Source organism: Haliaeetus leucocephalus, unplaced genomic scaffold, assembly GCF_000737465.1.
Source record: "Haliaeetus leucocephalus isolate CR32 unplaced genomic scaffold, Haliaeetus_leucocephalus-4.0 Scaffold185, whole genome shotgun sequence".
Classification (NCBI taxonomy): Eukaryota; Metazoa; Chordata; class Aves; order Accipitriformes; family Accipitridae; genus Haliaeetus; species Haliaeetus leucocephalus.
Window position 1 is genome coordinate 6,523 of NW_010972621.1, and position 12,989 is coordinate 19,511.

General features: G+C 35.7%; 1 protein-coding gene across 1 annotated transcript; it reads left to right on the forward strand.

The window, feature by feature from the left end:
• Positions 1-714: 714 nt before the first annotated feature.
• On the forward strand, positions 715-10,318 carry NUDT12 (nudix (nucleoside diphosphate linked moiety X)-type motif 12). The gene is made up of 6 exons (XM_010565039.1): positions 715-923; positions 3,542-4,134; positions 5,035-5,202; positions 6,987-7,100; positions 8,602-8,801; positions 10,106-10,318. Exons 1-6 carry the CDS (start codon positions 718-720, stop codon positions 10,214-10,216), a joined length of 1,392 nt encoding a protein of 463 aa, XP_010563341.1. The 5' UTR covers positions 715-717; the 3' UTR covers positions 10,217-10,318.
• The last annotated feature ends 2,671 nt before the right edge of the window (positions 10,319-12,989 follow it).

Consider the following 12,989-nt stretch of genomic DNA (forward strand, 5'->3'; position numbering starts at 1 on the left):
CGTTCGGGGGCGGGGCCAGGCAGTCAGGCGGGTGGCGCGCCGCTGCAAGGTAGGGGGTGAGTCGCGTGCGGTGGAGAAAGTGGTGTGCGTGTGTCTGTGTCTTCGGGAAGTGACCGTGGGGCGGGAACGACCGAATGTATAAGCTTTCGTTGTCGTGCGACGGTGCCAGCAGCGGCCCCGGCGGACCTGCCCCGGGGCAGAGAGGTGGCCGCCCGCCGGAGGCGTAGCAGCAGTTGCTGCAGTGATATGTCCCTGCTTGGCGGAGTCCCTCAGCCTGCAAAGGGACTTGCCCTCTTGAGATTATTTTTCATTGTTTCCAAAGCATCTGAGACTCATTTCTGGGAGTGGGGTTCTGTACTGTTCTGTCGTGTGTGTGTGTGTGTGTGTGTGTTTTCAATCGGGAAACCAGAACGTGTTTTTCACATTCAAAGAAGCTGCATTTTCATAGCAAAATCTTTCTCTCCTTAAGCCTCTTTAAAACTGGTCTTCATTATTAGGTTGAAATTTCACTATATTTGGAGATGTGTGGGACTAGGATTTGGTTGGGAATAACAGTGTCATACTAATTATAAGAAATTGACGGTTATGTCCATACTTTTGGTGATAATGTTTGTTATCTGTATAGCATTAAACTTAACTCTTTTACTTAAGTCCTTTTACTAATGGTGGATATGTTTTGAGGCATTTTTGTTTTCTTTTTTTAACTTAGTTGGCACAATGACAGACTTTCAGAAGAACCTCTATGAGGACATGATTTCTCAGCTGCATAATTTTGCTGCTGTTGGAGATGCAGCCAAACTGAAAGCGTTGCTCAGTCGTTCTCCATCACTTGTCAATGCGGTTGCCAATAATGGCTGGACAGCCCTGATGTATGGTGCCAGAAATGGACACCTTGAGGTTGTGCAGATTCTTGTTGAAGAAGGGTAAGTTGTTAGTAGATCCCATTGAAGAGCTCTAACCTCAATCCCTTTCTGCCCATTTCAGCTTGATCTCAGAGAAGTAAATTTACCTGACAGATAGTGGCAGAATTTTCAGGGTTAAAACTCAGAAAAATATACCCTGTGTCTGTTTGTAACTGGATTCTGCTATTGCATCATGCTTTCCATATGTGCTAAGAAACTCTTTAAAAGTTATGAGCATATCTAAAATTTTTCCTTTGATCTTCAGGGATATATTGTCACTCATCCCAGAGACCAACAGAATAGGACAAGGATTGTATCCCATTCCAACCACTGTACTGAGTACGAATTTGGTATATTTGATTGTTTCACTTAGACTTTTCTGTCTAAACTTTATTTGTAATCCACCTGAATCTATATTACAGTGCAGAATGTTTGCTGACCTACTAACCGTTAAGGAGGACATGACAGACACATCTTTAACAAAGTTACTGATTGATTAATTTAATTTGTCTATTTTTTTGACAATTCACTTCCTCCTTGGGCTGTCACATTATTTTCGTCATTCAGTATGACACCAAGCATGTTCATTGCTTGTCAGAAACTTGCTATCATATTTGTTGTCTATCTTCAAGTCAACCATTATAGTTCTAGTTTTTCAAGACACTCAGAAAAGCAAAGAATGCTTCAAAGTTCTCCTTGAGACCCCAGAGAAGATTATTCTGAGGCCTGAATAAAGTCAGGCTCCAAATATTTTGAATGGAAAACATTTCAAACTGAAGGGTGAGAGTCAGGTGTTGCAGTTTAACTGAGCTCTACATTAATCAAACGCAGCCTGTTCATTTCTGCACCCTTAATGACAGATCCAAGCAAGTTTAGTTCATTCTGTGGTTATGAGTAATCTCAGGCCAGCATTCCACAGCCTGCAGTGATCATCCAACCCTTTTTTTTTTTTTCAGTCCTACCCAGATGCTCTGCCCTCTGCTGGGACTCGGCATGCAGCATCAGATGAACAGCTCTTTTGTACTGTAATCAGTACATTCCAGCATGTAGAGGAGTATCTGAGTGCCAGATTTTGTGGTTTGAAATCATCTGTATATCGAGGAATCTTTTGAGATTTTGGGGAATTTACCAGTTTGGTAAATAGGATAACAGGTTTTTTAAGTTATGCACCCTGTAAAAAAAGATTGAATAGCCACTTGTAAATGTCCTTTTCAGGGCTGTTCCCTTAGGCAATTGAATGTAGGTCCTGAGGTGATACTGAGGCCTCATTGGTCTCCTTTTAGTTAGTACTTAGTCATAATAATCATTTGGACAAATACAGTTGTGGATATATAAACATGAATGCCTATGAAGGTAATGTTACATAACATTCCAGAGACTTGTCTTGGAAAGCTAGTCAGGTTTTGTTTATATTCATCCATGTTTGAGAAAAGCTACAGGAAATGTTTGTAGACTGGAAAAAAAGATCTTCATGATCTAAAGTGTTCAGGCCACTGTTGTGGATGCTGAATAGCAGCCTGATCATAGCCTGCATGTACCTGAGCAGATAGAAGGGAGAAGACAAAATCAGAACAAAATTCAGTGGCAGAGAGATAGGACATTAAGTCAGAAATTAGGCAAGATTTTCTCTAAAGAAGACTTAATCTTTAAAGATAAATGGGCAACAGTATTTTTTTAGCACCAAACACTTGTAAATTAAGTTTTGAATGCTTTTCTAAAATATACTCAAACTCCCTCAAAAACTACTGAGGCTAATATAAAATCTCAAGTAAAAACAGTCTTGCCTGTAGTACAGTTACCTGTGTATCAGCACCAGCAATATATTGGCATCTTCTTGTTTCAAAAACCGATGAGTCTGGCCCCACATCTACTGCATAATTTGTAGTTACAGTGAAGTTTCTGGTTTACTTACCCACTTGAGTTAAAATTGACAAAAAATGAAAGTGCATTATTTTTGACCTCCCAATCAACCCCAATCTATTTCAGATTATTTTTTCTGTTAATATTTAAATATATATCATAAAGCAGTGTTTCCTCATCTGTGTAATTTTGCAGACATTTTGGTAACAAAGAGATCCCGACAGTGACCAGCTCCACAGTTGTAAGGGTGCTACTTCTCTCACTAAGCGAAGGCTGTATTCTTGATTCTTTTTTAATGGTAAATATTTTATTGTAAATGTTTTGATGCTGCTTTCAGTAGCTCCTAGAAAGTAATGCTAGTTAAACAGCTTATTTTTTTATTACTGGTTATTCAGAAGAGACCTGTAGCCTGGCTTTCCAAGTCATATCTGAAAATGATCTTGAGCCTTTTTTTTTTTTCTTTGCATGATACAATGGGTGGTATTTTAATTAATTCATTGCTGTTATAGTACTGTATGAACCTTGGTAAGTGATAATCTGGATTGGATCAACAAAAACATGGAATCTGGACTTAGCAAAAGAAGATGAAGTATGATTATTTTCATTACCATAATGCTAAGTATTTAGCCTAAAGAGTGCCCCAGTATAGACAGGGTATCTAAAAGTTCTTGCACCTTAATAATACCACATGTATATGCTGTAAGTAAGAGTAATACACAATCAGGACTCTTCCTAAATATATTTACCCTGGTAACCACTGTTCTTTTCTGTTTCTCTAGGTGTGACAGGTCCATCGTTAATAAATCAAGGCAGACAGCTCTGGACATTGCTAAATTTTGGGGGTACAAGCACATAGCTAATTTGTTGGCTAATGTGAAGGGTGGGCAGAGGCCTAATTTTCTGTCAAATGAAGTCAAAGAATATGAAAATTATTTTGGCTTGACACTTCTGGACAGAAGGAGTGATAAAAGAACAGATTCCAAGTGGCTAAGCAAAAAACAAAGCCATCCAACTACAGTATACATCCTCTTCTCAAATTTAAGTCCTTTGGTTACTTTGGGTGGGGTAATAGAGAGCTCCCAGCAGCCAGAAATAAAGCTTTGTAGGCTGTACTACAAGGATGTGGAGCAGTGCATGAACCAAACTGAAGAAAGCACCTTGATTTTTCTTGGAGTTGAACTTCAGTTCCACGTGAACTTGCCAGCTGCTTGCAATGGAAGAGTTCTGCAAGATGAAGAGGATGGGTTAGTTGCTTGGTTTGCTCTTAGCATAGATTCTGCTTCTGCTGAGAAATTTAAACAGAAGCATGAGGACTGTTACTTTCTTCACCCACCAGTGCCAGCACTACTGCAGCTACCTGAAAAAGAAGCTGGTAAGATGCATAAAATACAGCAGTTATCAAATGTGTAATCAGAAGGACATGCTTTGGGCTTCACTGAGGTCCAATGCAAGGAGAGACCACTGCAAAGGAATCAGGTATTTTCAGTGGCTTTAGAAATACTTTAATTTTAAAAGCCTGTCAGTGGTTTTGTGAAGAAATTTGTATGTAAGAACATGTGCGATTGCAAAGGGCTAACATCTACAGTGGCAAGTATTAGACTGTAAAATCTATTGGTCATCATGGGTTTATAAATGGTATTATTTAAATATTAATGCATGCAGATTAATGTTCTAAAATGAAGAAAAAAATCTGTCATTACTGAGTTTTCATTACAAGAAATGAAACTAAGTCCGTAATAAAAGTGTGTTGGGTACTCACCTGAGAAGGAAAGTCAGGATCCCAATGTGAATTAATGTCATTATGGACATGTTGTTAACAACTGCTGTTGTAACAATTTTGCTTTTCCAGAAGGATAAAGGGCAAGCTTGACATGCACCTGGAGTTTAAATGGAACAATGCATTATTATGTCAATACCTGTAGTAGCCCTAGAATGGTCATCTGGAAAAGGTGTGATATATAGTTCTGGCCCTTTGCCCAAACAAAGTAACTTTTGTGAGAAACAGGATAAATTGTTCTGGATGAATTTGTTTCTGAATGCATAAATTGGTCTGTAGCTACATAGTACTGTGTTCTATTGCATGTGCTGTGCTACAAAGGAAAAGATCTGAATAACTCATATTGCTCAGCTTCTCATGTAGCAGATTACAATGCAAGCCATAGACTTACTTTGATTTTTATGTTGAAGTTTACTACTTCCTTTTTCTATACTGTTAAAAGTTTACATTAATTACTATTTGATTTTTTTGTATTTTCAATGTATTCTTTTAAAGGAGTAGTAGCCCAGGCTAGATCTGTTCTATCATGGCACAACCGCTACAGATTCTGCCCAACATGTGGGAGTGCAACCAAGATTGAAGAAGGGGGTTACAAGAAAACTTGCTTAAAAGAAGATTGTCCCAGTCTCCAAGGTGTTCACAACACATCATATCCAAGAGTTGGTGAGAATATTATGGGTTAAACTTGGTCAAAAGTGGCTTTTTTGTACTGTTATATACATGTAAATCAGTTTCTTTTTAGTTACTTCAGCTGCTTGCTTTTGTTCCAGGTCTTACATACTTGTTTCTCCCTAGAGTATGTGTGTCTCAGCTCTATTTAGGAATAAGTAGTTCAGGCTTCTCTTTCTTGCAGTAATCTGTGACAAAGAATTGCTGTGACAATACCAATCTTTATTGCAATGGAGTAATATCAACATAAATGAGATATTAACAATACAAAGGGTCACATTTTCCTTTTTTTTTCCTGCATGTTGTTTTCTCACCTTCTGCGAGATATCTGAGCTTGAAATAGCTCTGCATCAAATTTGGCCCTGTATCGAATTTCTGATATAGTGCTCATTTTCCCATAGTGCCACTTTGACTGTATTAGCCGTCTTCACTGGCTTTCACTATTCATTGTCAGTCGCAAACTGCCAGGCCTATTTCTACTCAGAATATAAGCTTGAACAGAAAGTCTTCTATAGCTCCTTTTGTTAATGCGTTACAAAGGAAGTGTACTATGTTATTGATGGGGAAACAAGGGAGGGAAAAAAACTTACCCTTTCCCTGTATCATCTGGGGACTCTTTGATCCTTTCCGTCCCCTACTCTGTCCTCCCTTCTGCAGTTGTAGTTCTGGATGTTTTATGTGTGTTGTAATTCTGAATTTCTTGTTCTCTTACGTGCTCTAGATACACCTTTGTAGTAATCAAAGCAATTCTGCCATATTATTCTGTCTTATGGACTATAGTGAAACTTGCTAAAATACTAGTGGCTGTTTCTTTACAGTCTCTAGTACAACAAACTTACAGAAGGAATGGGATTATATAGGATAGACTGATGAACCAGTGTTTTCTACTGATGCGTTTCTCTGAAGAAAGTTTACAGACAGCAACACTGAATGTTATACGCTGTGCCATGTGGCAGATGCCTTTGAGCAGGACAACAATCTTTGAAATTATTGTTTATAGAGATATACTGGTGTTTTAGACAAAATAAAAAAACCAACATGAAAAACAATAGCAATAGAAAAAATATATAAAGGCAGAGGTAGATAGAAAAAATTAAAAACAAACCATTGAGATAAATATTGAAGAGCTAGATAACAATAAAAAAGGGAAAAATATCATAGATGAACAGTGTGCAGAAAGGCATGACCAAAAGAATGATACCAATAGGAGAAAATATTAAGCAAGAAAGAAAAAGATAGATAAAATGACCAGACATGAGAAAGTAAATCAAAGTGCGACATCAGATGAGAGATTGATAGCAGTCAACAAAGTCAAAGGTGGAAAGTTTAGTCATAGTTACATTGTAACTAGAGTATCTGCCTCTTCTTTGGTATTTCAGTCAAAAGTACTTTCTTCAGACCTGTGTGTGTAGAGGACGTGATAGTAAATTGTTTTTGCTGCAGAAATTACTGCTATCTCCAGGATGCATAGCTAGGTTAGTATTGCTGATACTCTTAACAGATTGTGTGCTTTGGTTGCAGGTAATTTATGTCCTGCATTTCAAGCCTTGGCTGGTAAAGCCATGTATGTTGCAAAACAAAATGAACGGCTATCTTGAAAGGGAAAAAAAAGGTGAAATAAAATAACAGCTTGCTCTGAGCATCTACACAATTCTGATTTCAGTCACTTAAAGGTATCTTATTTGTATTTACATGCACTGGTATTGAACAGGCTGAAATTTATTGCTGCTTTTAAGTCCCTCAAATGTTGAAATATATTCCTTTCATGTCCCTTACAGATCCTGTTGTGATAATGCAAGTCATCCATCCAGATGGGAATCACTGTCTTTTAGGCAGGGAGAAGAGATTTCCCCCAGGAATGTTCACCTGTCTTGCTGGATTTATAGAACCTGGTGAGTAATTTCATTTTCCCTTACCGAATTATTTTTCTCACATATCAGTATTGTACAGTGAAAATAATATAGAAATATGTTCAGTGTTATGTCAAATAAATGTTTTTACTTCTTGTTAGATAAGTTGTTAGAATAAATACGTCTGTTCTATACTTTCCAGCAGCTGATTTATTAAAAAGGCAAAAACCAACTTGAATAAATATAATTTAAAATAGTTTTCTGATCATGCACTCTTAAATGACATATTTAAGTGAAAAAGCATTTTGAAACACATATAAGATCCTTTCTTTGGTGATACTTAGCAAGGGATTTTAGCATAGGAAAAATAAGAGTTAAAGGATAACTTAAAGTTTACATAAAGTTACATGTATGATTACGTGTTTAGGGCCTGATTGATTATGTGGAAGATAAGCAGAAATTATATAATTTCAAAGGAAAAGTAAAGAGATATTTTGCTAGCTATGTTCAGCAATAATAGTTGGAATTACTTATAATTATTAGTAGCTGCAGAACAATTTGTAAAACATTCTTATATTGGGAATACATCTTAATCACCAGTGAAATTATATTGCATAACTATATTCAGTAACTGTGTGTAGGTGAAATACAGTGACAGCATGAATATTCAGGTATCATTTTAAAAAAGTCAGAATGTTTATTTCTTCACTCCTTTCTTCTGCTAGCCTTATTACTTTCTGATACTGAATTCAAGTGTATAAACTAAAATTTAAGAGTAGCTGAACTTATCATCAGCTTCTAATCAGCTGAACTAAAACTTCTATCTCTGATGCATGGACTGTCTGCTTTAATGAACATGTAATCAGTGGTTACAACACAGTACATGTATGTATATGTAAGTCTATGACCATCAACACTCCACATATACATCTAGCAGTTTTTTATGAATATGGACGTAAAGCTTTCCATGGCAGTTTAAGTTTGGAGAATTGTCTGTATGTGTTAAAACAATGAAGAATGAGTCAGACAAAGTGAATAATACAATGCAGAAATGTGTGGAAATCTTTTTAAGTCTCTATTTTCTTACTATTGTAATTTTAAATATTGATTTTCAAGTTGTATTACATGCTGTTACAATCATAATGAAAATCTAAAAATTAACACAGTGCTTCTTATAAATGAACAGATCAGCATTTCAAAAGTAATTAAAGGAACAATGTATTTCCTACACAATTTTTTACATTTTAGCTGTGGTAATAATACTTTGCATGTATGATAAATAATCAATTGAGGAAATAAATATTATGATGGAGAAATTATCATACTTTATTTTCAGAGTTCTGTTTTGCTTTGGTGGCTAGTTTTACCTTATTAGACTTGTGTGTCTTGTGCTTAAGGTCTGTGCCCTGATCTGTGAGCTAGATCTCTATAGATAATTGTCTTAGGCAGTTTCAAATCTTTTGAGTCAGTTTCAAGATTACAGGATGTAATCGTTGCTTGGAGTATTTATATCAGCTGCCTGTTCTTTGCCCTATTTGATTAGGTGAAACGATAGAAGATGCTGTTCGAAGAGAAGTAGAAGAGGAGGCTGGAGTCAAAGTTGGCCATGTTCAGTATGTCTCTTGTCAGCCATGGCCAATGCCCTCCTCCCTAATGATTGGCTGCTTAGCTGTTGCAGTGTCTACAGAAATCAAAGTTGACAAGAATGAAATAGAGGATGCCCGCTGGTTCACTAGAGAACAGGTAAAGTTCAATTTAATTTCCTTCTTGTATTGATTAGTTTGTGACTGTATCGGTTCTGGCATACATAGATACTTGCTTTTTTCAGCAAGTTGAATGAGCATGTATACTCTCCATTTTATCATACTAAAATTGCATTATACTGTAATTGTAGATTACACACAGTCGGAGAAAAGCAGATAGTAATTTCTGAGTCACTTGCAAGCCTATTTTATGACATTTTTGCCAGTTATCTCTTCACCTTTTCCTTTTGAGAGATATCCAAGTTATAGTTATTTTAACCCCCTTACTTAGCAAGCCTGTGCTTTTCATTTTGGCAGAAGTAGTACTTAATAGCATTCATCATCTGAGTTTCTCCAAACAAGCATGCTACCAGATTTGCTGGGAGTGGGGAGGTTTAGGTGAAAACTCTGGGAATTCATTCGTTTGAACATCTTTTTCCATGCAGTACTATTTTAATACTCTGGTATTGAATGCAGTTTACTATGCGTTAATAAGAAATTCTACACTTAGCTTTCCTGAGTATTTAAAATGTAGTCAAATAAAAGAGAGGAAAAGAGGACTTTAACAGAAAGAGAGATTTAAGTTCATGAGTGGAAAAAGGAAAGATTGCTTACACAATGTAGTCTTCACAGTTTTTTCCACATGCTACTTATGAGATAAACTTTTAATAACACTGTACTTCTGTCTAGCAGTTGCAAGTGTTTTGACTCTGTAAGTCAACTTCAAGGCAAAGTTAGTCATCTACAATCTCAGTGTATTCACAACAACCCTGAGAGCATTTTAAATGAATACAGTTAGTCACATGCGGGTTGGTCTAGAGTTGGAAATGTACTTCAGAAATGTACCAAACTAAAAGTGTGCTTCCATGTTGCTTGCAATTGCTTCAGAAAACCAGCAAAACACATTTCCTTCTGCACTACATGGGGGGGGGGAAAAAAAAAAAAAAAAAAAAACACCACCAAGAATTTATGGAACCGTGTAGAGCACCATCTGGTGGTCCTTACTGTAAAGAGGCTTCACAAAAACCTTAAATATTATATTAACAGTCAATCTCCGCAGTTGTATTAGAAAGAACGTTTCCTTTGAGGCACATTTGAGCTAAAAAATGTCAGAATTCACACAGAATCCTGTGTGGTTTTTCCTCTGCATCTGTCTTGGAGAATCTGGTAGTGGCTCTTTAATAGCTATAGTAATGGTAGATTGATAGATCATCATAGTAAGATAATTCCTGCGTTAGTACAATGTTAGATTCCATATAGTTTATAATATTACCTTCTAAAGAAAAAAATCTCTCTTTATTGCAGGTCATGGAAGTTCTCATTAAAGGAAACCAGCATTCTTTTTTTGTACCACCAAGTCAAGCTATTGCGCACCAGTTGATAAAACATTGGATTGGAATGAATGCTAATCTTTAAGTTAAATACTTGATTTCTTTAAGTTAAATTACTTCTTCTAGTGAATGTTAAATTAGGAATACATTAGAAAGAATTGTTTATCCAGTAAATGTCCAACCACGTGAATTTTTAGGCCTTTCCTTTGATTCCTGAGCTAAACTATCCAACCTCTGTAGGTTTTTTCAGATAGGAGTTAGAACTGGACAGCAACCCAGGGACTATCCCAAGCAAGCAACAAATAGGTAAAATTGGTACCTTGTTGTGCACAGGCTGCTTTTTCATTTTAGAGTCAAAATATTATGCATTTTACTATTATGCTCTTAATGTTTGATTTGGTCTTTCATGTTCCTCACTGGAAGGAGTCACAGCATTACAAAAAGGCCTGACCTTGCTTGCTGTTTGAACTTTGTATTTATATCCTCCTATTTTGTCTTAATTGTTTCTTTCTCATTTTTTCCTATCTCCATTCTTTAAATTCTGCCTGGCAGAAAAATCAACATTCAGTGCTGAAAGTCTTACCAGCAATGGTTATTTTTAAGTTAATAGCATACTTAAATGGTGAATATGTAGTACTTTGTATCTTTTATGGTATTAGCCCTCTAAGCAGAGTATGTACTCCTCCAGTCTTGATTTGGCCTGCACTTAGCCAATTGTATGTCAGCCTGAATTTAAAGGTATAACACAATACTCTGTTTATGAAAAAGGTATTGGAGAAGCATCCCCAAAGCCTAAATATTACATATTTTTATAAGATAATAATGTACTTACTGACCCTAGGCAGTGAGTTATTTCATTCTCTGGTAATTAAAAATGGAGCTGTAGAGTAATGGAGAAGAAAAGTAGATTAATTAAACAAGACATAATGTGTCAAAATATGTACAATTTTTTTTTTAATGGAAATGGAGACACTAAGTTTGTTACAGCTGTTAAGAATTTTACAGCTGAAGGAAATGTATTAACCCCAGCTGTAAGACTGGAAAAGCAATATATGAATTAAATATTTACTTACATATATTTAATGCTACAGTTCAGATTTGTGCCTTGATTTATTGTTATTGAAAAGAATGTTAACTTAGTATTATTTCAATATGGAAAGTTATAAAAGTATACTGGTATTATTATTAATGTCATTATGTAATGGTTCAGTAGTCTGTGATTATGCAGTCATTGCAGTGATATAAAAAGAAATGCAAATGACCCAAAGGAAATACAATGATAGTCGTAAATATTAACTTAATATCATATGATGATTTGCGTATTCAGAGTAATTTGAATATTTTTTAATCTGTGAATGATGTCAGATTTGTTTCAAAGTTCTCTACAAACTGGAATCAGTAAAAATGTTTTACAAATCATAATAGTTCTTTTTTTTCCATCCAGTGTCATACTATGCTCAGCAGCTGGTTTGTTGTTTTTTTTAAGTCAATGCATATCAAACTTGAAAGCAAGAAGCATTTCTGACAGGCTTTGAACAGCTGACAAATCATTACATTGCCTCATTCTCTCCCTTGTTTCAGCTATACCTACAAATGAAGAAAATCAGGTTATCTGTTCTCACCTGGAAATGAGAAGAAAGGATTACACTGCTTCCCTTAAAAATTGCTTTTACAGAGAAGGGGAAGTATGAAAAGCAGTCATAGACTACAGCTACCAGCAGGACTGCATGTTATCAATGGAATTAATCTTCCAAAAAAATTGTGGGATAGAAGAAAGCCTAGTTGCAGGTTGTTCATACAAGTAAGGGAGAACATTGGACAGTATGCAAACATTGGTGGAAGCTAAGCGATGGAAGGCATTTTTAACTATTACTATGATGATTACACATTAAGAAAGATGAACAAGGAAGGAATGAGGAGCGGATGGAAGAGGGAGGATAAAGCAAAGAGCAAATATAGGTAGCGTAAAGATAAATAATTTATCACATTGAGGTAACTAAAAATACATGTATAAGACCCTTCCTAATATTAGTTTTTCATGTAGGAAATTATTGTCAGTTGCTGTAGAGATGGGTTTCTAACTGTGAAACACAGAAGAAAGTATCCATAACCAATACTGATATTAAGAATCAGACTTTTTTTTTAACTGAGAATCTGTATAAACAGTATATATCTGCAATTACAATGCTAATAAATAATTTGAAAGATTTAATTTTGCTGCATGAAAAAGGCAGGAAAAGGGTAGTTTGAAAAAGAAAACTATTCAATAATCTCTCAGTTTGAGAGTAACTTTTTAATGATCTTTCAGTTCTAATAACATCTGGTGTTGCAACAATTTTTAATATATATATATTTTCAAAAGCTAAACTAACCATCTTTTTTAAGCTTTCTTTTCTTTTTTCCCTCCCCAACAGAAGAACCATTCACAGAGAAGATGACAAACACCCCTTTTTAAGAAAACTCATTTGATAATTTTAATCTCTTATTTAAAGTGAAACTTTCTCTGGCTTTTTACTGCCTAATTTGACCTGTTTGTAGGTCATAGGGTTGAGATTTAGTCTGAAAATACCTATGCATAGAAATTTTCTGAAGAATAGTTACTGTTTGCAATTATATATGAAATATCTAATTGAAGAACCAAATGCTGTAGATATTTAGCAAGTAGAGCAATGTAGAAAAGTGCCAAATTAAATTTAGCAAGAATTAAACAGAATGTAGTGGATCTGACTGGAATATGGTCAGGGCAAGACCTCCATAAGATTTGAGCTGTTTGCCTCATCCAAAAGACTGCAACTTTGCAAGCAGGCTGTTTCTTGCCCCTGAGTTAATGCAGTACATTAAGAAAATGGTGTTCCTTA

Coding starts and splice junctions, on each gene's coding strand:
- NUDT12 (XM_010565039.1), top strand. CDS start 718: ATGACAGACTTTCAGAAGAACCTCTATGAGGACATGATTTCTCAGCTG. Junction 924..3,541: donor CAGATTCTTGTTGAAGAAGG/GTAAGTTGTTAG, acceptor CTGTTTCTCTAG/GTGTGACAGGTCCATCGTTA. Junction 7,101..8,601: donor TGCTGGATTTATAGAACCTG/GTGAGTAATTTC, acceptor CTATTTGATTAG/GTGAAACGATAGAAGATGCT.